This window comes from Botryllus schlosseri, chromosome 4 (assembly GCF_051294905.1).
Source record: "Botryllus schlosseri isolate E-star chromosome 4, Bs_hap1, whole genome shotgun sequence".
Taxonomy (NCBI): Eukaryota; Metazoa; Chordata; class Ascidiacea; order Stolidobranchia; family Styelidae; genus Botryllus; species Botryllus schlosseri.
The window spans coordinates 11,290,528-11,306,173 of NC_137239.1; the positions used below are offsets into that span (position 1 = coordinate 11,290,528).

The following is a 15,646-nucleotide window of genomic DNA, read 5'->3' on the forward strand; positions in this document are numbered from 1 at the left end:
ACATAGTCGTAAAGATATTCAAAACAGCAGCCACGTTGGAAAACGAAATCCACTTTATATATCTTACGCTATACATCCCATACTTGAAATTTATCAATAAACGAACACTCGCCTAATTATATTGAATAAATCGTATAGAAAACCGGCCATTTCCATGAGGATATGCTCCAGCGAACTGCGAGTATTTAGGTTCTTTCCCTAAAAAAGTACCCTTCGCCATGACAACGTTATGAGGTGACGGATGTGTGAGCATTTACTCTTTGTCCTGCCCATTCATTATTTCAATGAACCTTTAAATCATCCGATCGTTATCCCACAGCTACTAGGGAATTGTCTGAACAGTTAGGTACATCTTTGTGAAGTAAGGAGCCTCTCCCTCCGGTCATTAAAGGTTGATGAAATAATGGAAGTATAAAACGGTGAGCACTGAGCATGGCTAAAAAGGGAAAAAAGGGTAAAGGAGGGAAGAAGAAATCGAAACGTGTCAAATGGGACGACGACGCAGACATCTTTCAAAGAAAATTCTTAAAAACATACTACGAACAATGCGAATTCGATAAATCTCTGCCCTGCGTTTGGTTAGAAAAAGCTTTGAAGCAAGGCATCGAAGACCGTTTATATGCCAGAAAGGTCAAATTAGTCTGGTTTTCATCTCAATTCAAAACATAATTTTAAATATCTTTTAACAGTTCATCATCGAGGAGCTGGAAGTCGGCGAAAAGGACGCACAAATACCTCCAGTCCGGCTTAAGCCGGTGTTGAGGAGCATTCGTAATGAGAGATTTGTTCACGTTCATGAAATATGCGCCTGGGATCTTGAAACGGAACACAGCGAAATTGCCGATCTGGTATTTGTTTTTTATGAGACCATTATCACATGAATTATTATATTGCAATCTATTGTGGGATGAATTATGCTGCCATCCAGTGCTGTAATGAGAGTAGGAAAATTTGGATTTTGAATTGTTAGCCAATGTTTCAATATCAGCAACGGAATAAATATTAATAGTAGCCTGGGACTTTCATTCTTTTTATTTTATCACAATCTTGTGGTGTTTTGAAATTATGAAAATAATACTAAAACGAACCAAAACCCAAATCCGATATTGCTAATAAAGCTCCCACATTGGTACTCTGTCTGGTATATCTCGTCCCTGGCCCAGTGACTTTCAAATCTTGTTATATATTTGGATAAATGGATCTCTAGTGTTGCTTGAATAATCATCAGATGTGTTGAATTGCAAAATATATACAGGCAGAACGGATATTACTGCTGTAGTAAGTGATGTGAAGCAGACTCTTATCACATTATCCCCATGAATATAATGGCGTACCACCCTGGGTTTAAAATTTTTATGAGCTGATGCCTTTATCAAGAGTCACCGGCATGATAAAGGATATTAAACAGAGTTGAATTCAAAATCAAAAGGCAAATTATGATTCGATATTGTCGGGTTTAGATATAACATCTATACAATGAATAACTTCAAAACTCATGTTATTGCTTCATCTGGATTATCTGGTTTGGTGTTCCGCACGGCTATTCTGGGTATATAAAGTTTTCTGACAAATTCAAAGCACTGCCCTTTCGGGTGGGAATTGAGAAAAGAGTGTGACACTGTGTATATCAGGGGTGACCGACCTTTTCGACCAAAGGGCCACATGAGATTTACCAACCATTGTATCTTGATGACATTTTGTTAGGAGTGAACGGGATTAGGTAACGGTGAAGAGCAAGACTTATCTTACTCCGCATCAAAATCGATAACAATCGAAAAGTCAACCTGAATTAACGTACTAGCCGTACGAAGCGCGAAAATTTCGCAAAGATAATATAATAAGTGAATTCAGTCAATAATATTGTTGCTTGCATATATTCCGGACTGCCTCTGTATAAAGCCGGGCTGATTTGACAAGGATATTTTACCCAGCAAAATCCCAAATTTCACGGTCAGGCTAATCAACTTTTTGGTTTTTGGTTCACAATAAATTACACTGGTAATTATTTTTTGATAATGGAGCTAATTTCGAAAATTACCTCGCGAGGCTCATGTGGCCCTGGTGTATAGGCTTCTGGTTTTATGGTAGATCTATTTATCTATCATGACCATGTAAAATAACTCATGGAACAGGCACTGCTGCTGGAAAAGGGATTTTATCCAGTACGACGAGTGGAGCTCATGGATTGCGACCTTCAATTCTTCAGCGTCGCCAGACTGGCGAAGTCATTCCGTGTATCAAACTTGGTGGAAATTAACTTGGATTACAACGAATTTGGTGACCAGGGGTGTGCCGGATTTTGTAACGGATTAAAAGGAAATAGGGTGGGCTAATAATCATTTTGATTGCTGGGGAAATAGTTTATTTCCATATTAGCTTATATTGTGTTGCCGTAAGTGTGAAATATTTGTACACTAATCAACTCCACTAAATTCAAATTGAATTCACACTACGTTAAACTAAGTCGCTAATCGTGGATTTAATTCAACTGTCTACAACGGTTTTATCAATTTTTTATGCCTTATGGGTACGATAGATTGTAGGTACAGTGGACTTCAAACCATATATCAAGTATCCATATAAGACTCTTATATTAAGACTCATAAATAATATTCATATTATCTGTTACAGCATACGTCAGTTACCGTATTACTAGGGCGATTTTTTTTACATGTCAAAATTTTGTCATAATTGTAGCGTTAGATCAAAAAATGTCAAAATTGTTTCATATGTCAAAATTTTTTTGTAATCTGCATTTCTTTGGAATTTGTATCTTGGGTGAACTTTTCATTTGACATTTTACAGCTTGTAGCCTACTTTATAGGCCTACCATTGTAGATGGTCTGCTCATTGTGAGTCATAAACATGTAAATGAAACAAATAGGTTGACATGTGGCTATGCTCATTGCTCAACGTACCGCAATATCCTAAGTGAAACAATACTATGTGGGCATTGCATGCTTCTTATATCAAGAAGCGCATGATGAAAAATTGTGATTTAGACACCATTGTCAGAATAACGATGTGTCACCAGTAGTGTACGCACAACTTCAGTGTCGTCAGCCAACAACTACTGCTATTGAACCTTCTTTCTCCATTCTTAGCAAGCTACTTAGTAAGGACAGACACATTCTACCCAAGAATGTAAGAAAGTATCTTTCGTTGTACTACAACAAATTTTTATTAGTTCTACCATAATACGTGATCTAACTACTGTAATTCTTCATAGGGCCAGATTTCGTTAAAATAAAGTTTTTTCATGTAAAAATTTGTCAGTTTTTGAGACAAATTAGTTTTTTTTCAGGCCCAACTACTTCATAAGGACAAACAGTTCCAACCAGAAATGAGGATAAGTGGTACAATTCTAACATTATGTAGGAAAACACCTCATTTGCATACGTCTGGTCAAAATTAAGTTGCTTAAAATCAAAAAATGTCAAAATTTTGATTTTTTTAGGTCAAAATCTTCCGTTTTTTAGGTAAAAAAATCGCCCTAGTTATTACAGATTCTTTCTCTTTTGCTACGGTATTTGGTAAAAGAATTCCAACCGTGAACTAGCTGATTTGCTGCAATAATGCGTTAGTTTGTAGTAGAATGAGTCATGGCCTACTAGGCCATGAATGAGTCTATATCAGGGTCTATATCCGTCTATATGCAGATATGGAAAACTGAAGTAGGCCTAATTGGCGGGCCGGATTCCTGAATCGATACATTAATCGCGTGTTTATCCAACTATACGAGGAATAAATCGAATATAATGTCAACTTTAGGCGTAAAACATAGAGACCAAAAACAACTGTCAATGAATTCAATATGTGATGTACTTCGACAGCTCTTAAAATCAATGAGAAATCTGTGGTCGATCAAAGTTGTCAACGAGTTCATTGAACTCTGGCTGCATGTGGGAAGTACATTTGTACAAACCTTAGTAAAGACTGCACGTTAACATAAGTTAGATTGGAATGCCGCTTTTTACTTGTTATTGTTCATGATTCAAAACCTTTGCTGAACGTTCATTGAACTCTGGCTGCATGTGGGAAGTACATTTGTACAAACCTTAGTAAAGACTGCACGTTAACATAAGTTAGATTGGAATGCCGCTTTTTACTTGTTATTGTTCATGATTCAAAACGTTTGCTGAACGTTCATTGAACTCTGGCTGCATGTGGGAAGTACATTTGTACAAACCTTAGTAAAGACTGCACGTTAACATAAGTTAGATTGGAATGCCGCTTTTTACTTGTTATTGTTCATGATTCAAAACGTTTGCTGAACGTTCATTGAACTCTGGCTGCATGTGGGAAGTACATTTGTACAAACCTTAGTAAAGACTGCACGTTAACATAAGTTAGATTGGAATGCCGCTTTTTACTTGTTATTGTTCATGATTCAAAACGTTTGCTGAACGTTCATTGAACTCTGGCTGCATGTGGGAAGTACATTTGTACAAACCTTAGTAAAGACTGCACGTTAACATAAGTTAGATTGGAATGCCGCTTTTTACTTGTTATTGTTCATGATTCAAAACGTTTGCTGAACGTTCATTGAACTCTGGCTGCATGTGGGAAGTACATTTGTACAAACCTTAGTAAAGACTGCACGTTAACATAAGTTAGATTGGAATGCCGCTTTTTACTTGTTATTGTTCATGATTCAAAACGTTTGCTCGCAACTGTATGTAGACCCGGACCGTGGGCCACATTATCATGCAAGACCGGAAGCTGTCCGCGGGCCGCTCAAAATCCCGTAGCGTGGTGGGTCCAGCCTGCGGGCTGTATGTTGCCCGTCTCTGGTCTATGTAAATCATACTTTGGTGCATCACGGCTCAATTCAATTTGTTGATAATATTTATCGTGAAGCTGCAAGATGTAGATAACTTTGGCACTCGTATTGGACTCTCATTAATCAGTTCGAATTTTCACAATTGATACTCGAGTGGCCTACTCGAATCGTTATGACAGCCCTAGTCGAAACCCAAGCATTACTGGAAGATTTCAGGATCAACCTTCAAGTCGAAGAATAGCTATTCGATCTGTGTACTGTATGATGACGATAATGAACCGTGTATAACTCTAATGATCCTTACTTGTTTACTGATTAATCCAATTAGGTTGCCTATAAGTGCTCACCGTTTTCGTATTTGAGCAAGAATAAAGACACAACATTAGCAACAATGAAGTTCACTTGTATTACCGGTACAGATAATGCTATCCGTGAGTCTCTGCTATTGTGAGCTGACTCGCGAAAGCGGAGTGCTATTGGGACAAGTATTGCGAACGACGGCTGTTCGGGAATTTTATCTCGACGGCAACAAACTTGGCTGCGAGGGAATCGTGGAAATGCTGCGACACGCTGCCAGTCATGCTGAAGCTGAACACTACAAAAGGATAGAAGAAGAGAGATTAAAAGCTCTTATGATGACAGAAGGAGCCATGCTTGGTAAATATTGATATAAAACTTGTAATCCCATTTTTTATAATTAGACAACTATTCCAAAACAAAATACATTTTCGGTCCTGCAAATCAACAAAGCATTATTTGAATGCAGAGTTGTAACCAAGTTATAAGGTTCCAAGTCACAAGTCAACCTCACTTTTATAGTTTTGACAATTCACCACCGAGTTAAGTTTAAATCCAAGTCAGTGAGGGGGGTCGAGTCCGAGTCCAAGTCGTTTTGTTCACAGTTCAGTTTTGAGTTCAATCCGGTTCAACCCACTTTTTTCAACTTTGCTCGAGTGATATCGAATGGCTCGCATTCATAATGTCGTAATTTTCCTCAGTACCAACAGTTCCTGGCTCTATTTTCCAAGTATCGGGACTGTTAGGCAAAATACCAATAATGTGGTGACTTAGCAATTTCCTCAAATTCACAATGAAATGTCTGTCTTGGCCGTCCTAGTCTCTAGTCAAATGACTTGGCTCGAGTCATACACAATGACCCAAGTACAAGTTGAGTCATATTACGCTTCTGAAAAAATGACTCTATTCAACTAGTCACCAAAAAATCATGACTCGAGTCGAGTCATTGCAACCCTGGTTTCGGTTGAGTGACTGCACATACATGTGGTTTCCTAAAGCTGACGTGCTTAGCTTAGTTCTGCATGTTTCATATGCTGTGATATGACTAATCAGGTTTACAGCCTACTATAGTGGAAAATAATGTCGAGCCTATAATTGTTATGAAACATTAACTTTTGTTGGCAAGAAGCATGTAATTTCAGTACGCGACTTGACGCAATCAAAACCAGACATGTTAAGATGTAAGCGCCAAGAGTTGGCGTTTCTTGAGCATGTTTGATTCCTTTTAACAATTGGGACTCTGGGAGCAAAGTGAAAAATATTGATTACCGTCGAAACTGTTTCAATATGCATCATCGCTATTATAGCGTCGGACAAGATGATCAAATCACAAATCACGACGGATGGCGCTTCGACAGATCCCGGTAATGAGACCGCACTTTCCGGAGCTCCGGATGACTCGGGAAAAAAGAAGAAAAAGAAAAAGAAAGGTACGAGGATGTACAATTCAATGGATGGTTTCCTTTTGATAAATCTTCACATGAGCGAATTTTGAAGCGATTCCAATATACATATTTTTGGAAGGGAATCCAGTAAAAAAGTATTACTATTGATGGCGTAATAACTTCTCGGTGTGACTGAGAGATTGGCATGCTGTGTAATGTAGCATTTTCAATGACTTGAAACCTACCTTGTAAATTTTACTCAGCGTCACTCTAGCGTAGTGTCTCATAGTCGAGTCATTCAAAAAATGTGACCAAACAACACTGATTGAAATTGTTCTTCTGCTTCGTCAATAAATAAAATGTGAAAAATATCACCCCAAACTTCTATAGTGGCACTAGTTTGTATAATATCAGGGTTGTAATGACTCGAGTCATGACTCGACTCGAGTCCGACTCGAGTCACGTTTTTTAGATGACTCGACTCGACTCGAGTCAATTTGTGTATTGACTCGAACCAAGTCATATGACTCGAGGCTCAGACGGCCAAGACCGACGTTTCATTGTAATTTCGAGGAATAGTAAAGTAATCACACCATTGGGATTTCATCTATTGATACTGGTAGGCTACTTGAAAATGCGCCCAAAAACTGCTAAAAATGACGAAAATTAGTATATCATAAGTGCGAACCATTCGATATCACCAAACAGAGTTACAAAAAGTGGATTTAACAAGCCTTTAACTGGAAACTGGGCAGTCAACACAATACTCGAGTCATAATACCATGACTCGGACTTGACCCTCTGCTCAGTGACTTGGACTCGGACTTGACTCGGCGGTGAATTGAAAATGACTCGACTTGACTCGAGTCAAAACTATAAAACTGAGATTGACTTGTGACTCGGAGCATTGCGACTTGGTTACAACCCTGTATAACATCTCCGGTATCAACTTCTTTCATTTAGTATTGAACTCCAGCCAAGTTGGAAATTAGTAGGCTACATGTAACACTTCAGCGCAGCAATCGTAATTGTAGTTTGGGAAACATAAATCAATTCAAAAGTGCTGAGGGCACTGTCACCTGAAACAGGCCGATAAATATCGACTGGAGTTAACCGATTCCGCTATTTCAACGGAGACAGATCTAGGGGGTGCTCGCTACTCCACATCCGTGATACTTTTACCTCTATATCGGTCTGGCCCTAGCCCTCCACCCCAGTAAGTGCTGTAAAGGTCCTTCTGGATTTTTTCGCAACAGTTTGATGACATTTCGGTGTTCAGGCTTTTATTTAGGCTGCTACCGGTACATAATTTGTGACGTTTTTGGCATAGTTTGAGTCATTCATGTCAGAACTGCTCACAGATGCGGCCAACGTAGTCATCATTTCTACTCAAATAGAAATTTCATGTGGTTGACGTCATATTTTGTGATACGATTGCTGATATATAATGTTCTTCTCCATTCTTTGCTAGTTGCTGACGATTACCCCTGACGAGTGTCAGGCGAAAATATTCGGGTTTATTTTAATATGAATATACTATTCAATCAAGTAACATCGCCAAATCGTACTTAATTAGAAGTAGAAATAGCAATCTCCTAAACGTGCCAAAACTACTTCAAGTGAAATTACGAAATGAAAGGTCTGAAGGGTAGACCCACTCAAGTCAGTAAAGGCAAAAATTAGATGTGGTTGATGGGTTGCATATCTTTAACAGTTAATCGTTAGTGGCTACTGCAAAATTGCAAGATGTATTGCTGCGACTAATTCAAAACAACTAAGGACATGACAAAGATAATACGTATAACCTTCAACAATATATTACATTACCGGTATTCATTTTTCATTATACGACACTATTCTTATGATGATTTCAATCATAAAAGTGTTGCGATAGGTTGAAGTGAAATATAAAAAAAATTTGATTTTAAAAAGTGGTCTTGATATGTGGTGCAAAATATCAAATAAATTACTTCTATCCTAATTTTTGGTTTGTGCACCCTCTTGTACAGGGGTGGCCAACCTTTTCGGCCCACGGACCACATGAGATTTACGAACTATTGCGCTGGCCACTCGAATGTTAATGACCTTTTTTGTTGTCCGATAGGAGCGAACCGGGACAGGTAACGGTGAAAACAAGACTTAAATTTCCACGCTTCAAAATCGATAACAACTATCGCACGAAAACTTAGCGTGCAGGGATGTCCTGGCCGCGCGCGATTTTTTCATAGTTATAGAATGAATTCGGTCAATAGTCTGTTTGGCGGGTCGCTTCTGTATACCCCTGGGCTCACTTGGCAAGGACAGGACTATTCGGCGCTTGGACATCTCAATATTGAAAATTTCAATGAACATGCGCCTATAATTTTGTGCAAAGATTTCATGGCCGACGATATTTCTGTGAGTGCAGATGCGAAGTCGCATGTTGGCCGACACATTCTCTCATAATTGCGAATTGCAAAAATCCTGTTCAGTTCTGTAAAATTAAGAATACTATTCTTAATTTCCTGGAGGGGGCACCAATAGGAGAGAAGAGGCCAAGATGAGACATGCAATTCTTTTATAGGATAGACAGATAGGATAGGATAGACAGAGTCTTTCGACTATGTTGTTCCCATAATGTCATTCTATAGTCCTACCATATTAACAAGGCAAACAGATCTGAGGTTGGGAAGAAAAATGCCCGAAACTGTATTTTCATAGTCTCTGTCAGTCATGTGAATTCATGTTTGTAAGGGCATACCCAGAGGTGGTCAGTAACGAAGTACTTCTACTGTTTGAAGTACCTGAAGTAGATTTTTCCTACTCACAGTACTTTTTAAGTAGTTATGATTTTGGACTACTTCTACTTCTACTTGACAGTTTTCAGTTTTGTAGGCAAAAATAAGCGTAGAATACCTACTTACTTACTTACTTGTGAACTACCACTCCTACTTCTACTTGAGTAGAAATTCCAGCGTTACTTCTACTTCTACTTGAGTAGCGACGGTGACTACTTTGACCACCTCTGGGCATACCTATCATAGTACTTCATAATATAAAACAACATTACTGGAGCTGGTTGAGTTCAATATTAGCAGTATAATCATGCACTTACCTCTGAAAAGTTAAAGACAGAAATTTTTTTATTCGAGTTAATACAATAATTGAGGTGGGGGGGGGGGTAAGATGAGGCAAAACCATGGGGGTAAGTTGAGGAATGGGTATCAGAGGGCTTTTCTATTGAAGGCCTCGCAAGATTCAAAATTTACTGTTCAAGGCACACAAAATGTATTATTTATCGAGTAGTTAACAGATGTGACATTACAAGACAAAACAATACCGAAATTGTTGCTGGATCCTATGGATAATTCGTTTTCGATGTCATTCAAATTTGTATGTGATATATGATGTACAAATTATTTTCAAAAGTGAGTTATTTTATGATTATTATCTTTTATTCACGATGTTGCTCTAGTTGATTCATCATTTGGGATGAATTGGTGGTGTAATGAGCAAGAATTGCTTGGTGTCTCATCTTGAACACAGTGTGTCTCATCTTACCCTCACCTGGGGGTAAGTTGAGACATTTGAGCAAGGATTTTTGAGGGCCAAGAAATCCATCAGTATGTTGTTCAATATAACTCAAGCCATCGTCATAAATAATAAAGATCACAGGCTTTCCATTGGTACCAAAAGTAATCGTCAGAAGGCATTACTCTTTGAATGGCATTGAATTATCAGAAAACTGTCTCATCTTGGCCTCCTCTCCTCCTACTAAAAGCAAGAATTCGACTTACAATAAATCGAGTCAAATAATTCTGCCACGAAATATCCTACTCTATGGTCATAAACAGTTGGCCCGTGGGCCACTGGTTGGCTGCTCTTGCTCTAGTACCCATGTAATTTCACCAAATGAACCGAAAATAGCTTAATTTTGCCATATCTGGATAACCGCTCACACTAGAAAGCTAGTTTTGGGCTTAAAAGGTGCAGAAGTACCATGTTTCTATCTCACTTTCGTAGAATTTCGTCTTAAAAATGAACAGGAAAAAAGTTACTGAATTTTTACAGTAAAATTAAGCACCGATGCGGTGGGTCTCAGGTCAAAAGCATGTAATCATTGATCTTGATACTGTGAAACATAACGCATATACCGTACTAGAACTACTTTTAAAAATTTATTCAAACGAATGAAGTTCTCTCCAAGTATAAATAGGGCTCGGGATATGAATAGCGGATGCAAGAACTGCATCATGGAATTGAATGGGCTCCCAGCGTCTACTGTAAGATTAAAGGGGAATACATGCGTGTCTCACCAGTACCGGCATATGATTCTGAATCTTTCAGGGAAAAAGCGGAAAAAGAAGGAAGTAGCTCCACCGGTGGTGGGGCCTTACGTCAACATTCTTCACATCGCGGACAACACAATAGACATTTACAATGATGGCCGTGACAATATGCTGTTCCAGTGCATCGAAGTTTTGAAACAGTACGTTTTCATTCATCACGCAGCACGTTTGTGTTATACCTGAGGTCGTCAACCATGCTAGCTGTTTTTCTCTAGATTACGATGCGATTTTTTGTGCGTCACATAACAATTGATGTGATTCTATGCACATTTCCTCACAGCATCCTTCTCAAGGATTTCTAGAACTAGTAATACGGAATGTAAAAGTTCAAATATGTAACATTTAAGCCAGGGGCGGTAACATACGCCCCGCGAAGGGATTTTGAGCGGCCTGCAGAGAGTTTCTACCATGCAAGTGAAATTCTAATCTGAAAGTATTGACAAATTTTATGCTTCACTGCATGAATCCGATTTTACCAACCTTAGAAATATGGTCATGAAACTTTACTCGTTCTGTTCGGGTCTGCACACATTTGCGAGCAAACATTTTCGACCATGAACAATAACAAGACAGGGTTGCGTTTCAATCTAACTGATGTTCGCGTGCAGTCTTTACTAAGAGTTTCTTCATCAGTATAGCCAGATTTCAAAGAAATTGATGAAAACTTTGATGATCGACCACGAATGTCCAATTGACTTCAACAGCTATTGAAGTACATTAGGCTAATTAATTCAATAACTACTGTTTTTGTTCTCTATGCTCTAAACTTTACATAAAATACGATTTATTTCTGGTATAGGTGGATAAACACGCAATCAATGTATCGATTCTGTGATACGGCCCACCAAGAACTTAATTTTCTCACATCAGGCCCGCCGACCAAGGAAATTGCCCGCCCCTGATTTATGCCATCACAAAGAATGTACCGGTAATACCGGTACTTTTTTTCGGCCATATCGATTTCATTGCACTTTGTGACAATGTTGTCGATGATCATGACTTAGGAAATGTGGTACTTCCTGTAACGTTCGTAGCCTTGTACTATTTGTTTCCTATGCTGCGATACGGCCGACCAAGGTTTCAAGGCTTCTACAGTGGAAAATAGTATCGAAACTAACATTAACGTTGATAAATTAACTTTTGGTGGCATTGAGCCAGGAGCGTATCATTTCAGTGCTCGAAAAACTCGTTTTTTACTACCCAGATAATAATCATTGTATATAATGTGGGCAGAGCTGATTAGTAACGAGGTACTTTTACTTTTTCTAAGTGATCAAGTAAGTTTGAACTATTCTCATTGCTCATCTTACTAAAGTGATTGTTTTTGAATTCTTCCACTTTTAATTAACACTTTCTGCACTTCAGTTCAGTCTGTTATTAAAAATTTCAATACACCACAAGACTGCAATAAAATGAAAAGATAGGAAGGTGTCGAAACGACTTGGAGTAGTATTTGGATTTTGTATGATATAAAGTAGGTTTGGGATATGTCTCCATCATGTTTACGGTTGAAATTCTCATAACGACTGACGAAATAGCCTCCATATCATGGAACGGAACGGTGTCAGAAGTCATTTTGCTTTTTGTAACCGGCAACTTTGGAAGTGGGTACCTCCAAGTAACATCAACCTAATCTACTTTTATAACTACATACTCGAGTGTTTTATATCATCTCTTCTGGGTTTAGAATTATAAAGTTTTCACCGAACTTCGTTGAACTTGACATGGACGACAATGTAATCGGCAACAGGGCCGCTAAACAGTTACTCCATGCACTGGATGAAAGGAAAATCGGTGAGTCTTTACTTTAGAACAGTGGTTCCCAACGTGTGCGATATCGCCCCCCATGGGGCGATTTGGCGGTCCAGGGGGGCGAAAATAACGAAGGGGGCGATAGGGGGGCGAAAACAGACGAAGGGGGCGAAAACAATGAAGGGGGCGATGTTGCGTTAAAACGGCTATATTGGAGTCGGGACCGTAACTACCGCACCCCAAACCCCCAATTGGGGGTGAGGGGCCCGAAATCGAAGGAAGCCCAAAATTATTTCGCGAATTAACATGAATGCTAGAGTAATTTTTTAGAAATTCATGCGACTTTTTCAAAAAAATCTCGCGCTGGGCGCGATTTAATATTATGTATCTTGATGTTGGCGTCCCCGTCACCAAACAAAAATACGCATGATTTATGGAAATGGGAGACTTCGGCGTCGGCCATTACTGAGCCACGCACCAAGACATATGAAGTTAGAGGCCACGTAACATGCGACTCCGAGAAGTGTGCCAGAACGATCAGCAGCGAAAAGACCTTGGCCGAAAAGGAATGCCCTTGTGCTGACCGAAAACTTCGATGTATAATTGTATATACGTATATGTTTAATTGTCCATAGGCACCTCAATGGCTGGCGCCGAATGTTCCTGTCCTGGCGACCTTAACCCTACAGGACAAATGCCATCCCGCAAGGAACAAATTATTTGCCAGTAAAGAAACACCAATATGAAATCATGTGCGTCTTTTAGTTTGGTACGTTTTGACGATTTCCATATCTTCTGACAGAGCAGATATAGGAGGTCACGAAATAGCATGATGGAAAGAAGTCAGTATAACAACGATTCCGCCCGAAGATGTTTAATGATTATTTAGGGGTCCTACGTTTTCCAACATAGCACATCGACCATATTGACCGATTCAAACATGAATTATAGAAATTTGTCGCGCTTCGTGCGTTTAGGCGAAATACGGTGACTTACCAAACAGTACATGAAATAGGGTATAGCTGATGTAGCGACAAAAAGCCCACTGGCTGAGGGGGGTCTGGGGTTTGGTTTATCGCCCTATGAAGTGCTGTTTTTCGATTCCCAATATTTGGGGGGCGATGATCGGTGTGGAGCTTCAAAAGGGGGCGATGAGTCGAAAAAGGTTGGGAACCACTGCTTTAGAACCATTGCTATAATAGAAACAGTTTTTGATTTATCAAATACAAATATATCAAATGATGTATCAAATTTTACTGGAATTATTAGGTGTCTAGAAAAAAGATGTACCGTCAATAAAATTTGGCTCAATTCAAACCAGTGGAAACGAAGGTATTGCAGTCGATAATTTTGGATTTGGAAAAATAGTACTTACGGTGGGTAGGTCTATAATAAATATTCAAAGAATTTGCAACAGTAAATACTATATTTTCAAATCCAAAATATTCTACTGCAATAACTTCGCTTCCGCTGGTTGGAATTGATCCAAATTTGGTATGTAGCATTTTTGTAGGCGACCCAATAATTCCATGGGTGGTCCGTAAGCTTTCAATTCTTTTTTGATTTATGAATCAATAAATAAAAAAAGTTTCTCCAATAGCAATGCTTCTACAGGCTGTAATTTGAACCAAAATTGGTTTTAGGAAACCGAACAATTTTATCGAGTACCCTGTTTCATCCCGGTGTCACATCTCAAATCCACCCTAATTGATTTTCGGCGACAGTGCTGAAGCTCAGGGATAGGGAAAATCTGCGAGCGCTTTGTTCTACATCGGTTTTTGCTTTTTCAGCAACCCTTCCCGCGATCAAAGTCCGCACGACAGCCGAAATAGAGCAGGCGACGTACAGCGCGATTGTCAAGTACGCTGCGGGAATGAAAAAGAAAAAGAAAAAAGGAAAGAAAAAAAAGAAAAAGGTGGATTATTTCATCAATTCATAATCGCAAGATCGCTTGAGCGCAGAGCTGGGGTAGTAGCCTTGAACAACGTGGTGCCCAAGGACCCCAGGTAGCTCGTAAGGACCAGATAAGTGGCCCGCGAGCGTGTTCTAAAAATAGATCGAATAGCAGCACTTACCAGTTTGCATTTATTTATTTCGATTGATTTAGCTATTGTTGTTTATATCATACCAACCTGTGCGTTACAAATGACAATACATATATATAACCAATAAAAATGACATCCTTAATTTCAATTGGCAATATACCAACATGCAATCGAATCTCAAGACTGAGGATACGGCACGCTGCCTGTACTGGCGACATTACGGAATGCCATCCACGGTCTTCTGGAAATGGCGGGGCGAATACTATAATCGTCTATAACCGTGATTTTCTTTTTCAGAAATGAAACTTTCGTCATTTTGGATTTTCGTTGCACTCTTTTGAAAAAAAACGACTTACAGACCTGCCATTCGTGTACTCTATGTGTGCGGCGCTGGATTTAATTGATAAATGATCATGAATAAATATGTATTATTTTGCACATTCTTGAATGTCCAAAGTACAGTCACATTTATTTAATGAATATGTAACTCGGGGAAACTGTAGGGTAGTGCCTTTCAACCTCTGACGGTTCACACTTGTGCGAATGAAAAAAAGGGTAGTACAAATGACGAAGGGGGTGCGAATGAAAAATCCGGATGAGTGCGAATGAAAATCGTGAATAATTGTTAATTTTTCTGACGTGGAATAATTCAAATAAACCAAATAGGAAATTTAAGGTCAGTGTAACTTATGCATTTGAACGCAATTGTGAAAAAATGTTTAACTTACGACGCACCACTAATCGTAGCTCTCACAAGCCGTAGTGAATTAATATTTTCGCACTATAATTATTACGTACTAAAAGCCTGGTTTGGAAGCTGGTGTAGTGGCAGACATATCATATTTTCGTAATAACTTCAATTAGCGCGAGGCTCGAGGATAGTAGTAAATACCATCATTACAGACTCACATTTGCAAGTTACTGTAATTTTACCCCGTCAAGGGTTATTAAAGTATGGACCGCAAAGGGTATAATTTTGGGTCGACATGGTGCTATATCTGTTGCTATGTATGTAATATTTGTTGAATTTATTGCAAAAAATCATGCGATAGTTTT

At 38.9% G+C, this 15,646-nt stretch overlaps 1 protein-coding gene across 1 annotated transcript; it reads left to right on the forward strand.

Annotated features, from left to right (window-relative positions):
• Positions 1–248: 248 nt before the first annotated feature.
• Positions 249–15,028, forward strand: LOC145438057 (uncharacterized). Its single transcript, XM_080315432.1, has 9 exons — positions 249–630; positions 690–848; positions 2,133–2,324; positions 5,203–5,440; positions 6,388–6,510; positions 10,792–10,933; positions 12,481–12,587; positions 14,336–14,460; positions 14,888–15,028. Exons 1-9 carry the CDS (start codon positions 433–435, stop codon positions 14,891–14,893), a joined length of 1,290 nt encoding a protein of 429 aa, XP_080171558.1. The 5' UTR covers positions 249–432; the 3' UTR covers positions 14,894–15,028.
• The last annotated feature ends 618 nt before the right edge of the window (positions 15,029–15,646 follow it).

What these genes read in the sequence shown, in the direction of transcription:
- LOC145438057 (XM_080315432.1), top strand. Translation starts at nt 433, where the DNA reads ATGGCTAAAAAGGGAAAAAAGGGTAAAGGAGGGAAGAAGAAATCGAAA. An exon ending in ACGGATTAAAAGGAAATAGG is followed by an intron (nt 2,325 to 5,202) that starts GTGGGCTAATAA and finishes TTACCGGTACAG; the next exon opens with ATAATGCTATCCGTGAGTCT. An exon ending in ACTGGATGAAAGGAAAATCG is followed by an intron (nt 12,588 to 14,335) that starts GTGAGTCTTTAC and finishes TTGCTTTTTCAG; the next exon opens with CAACCCTTCCCGCGATCAAA.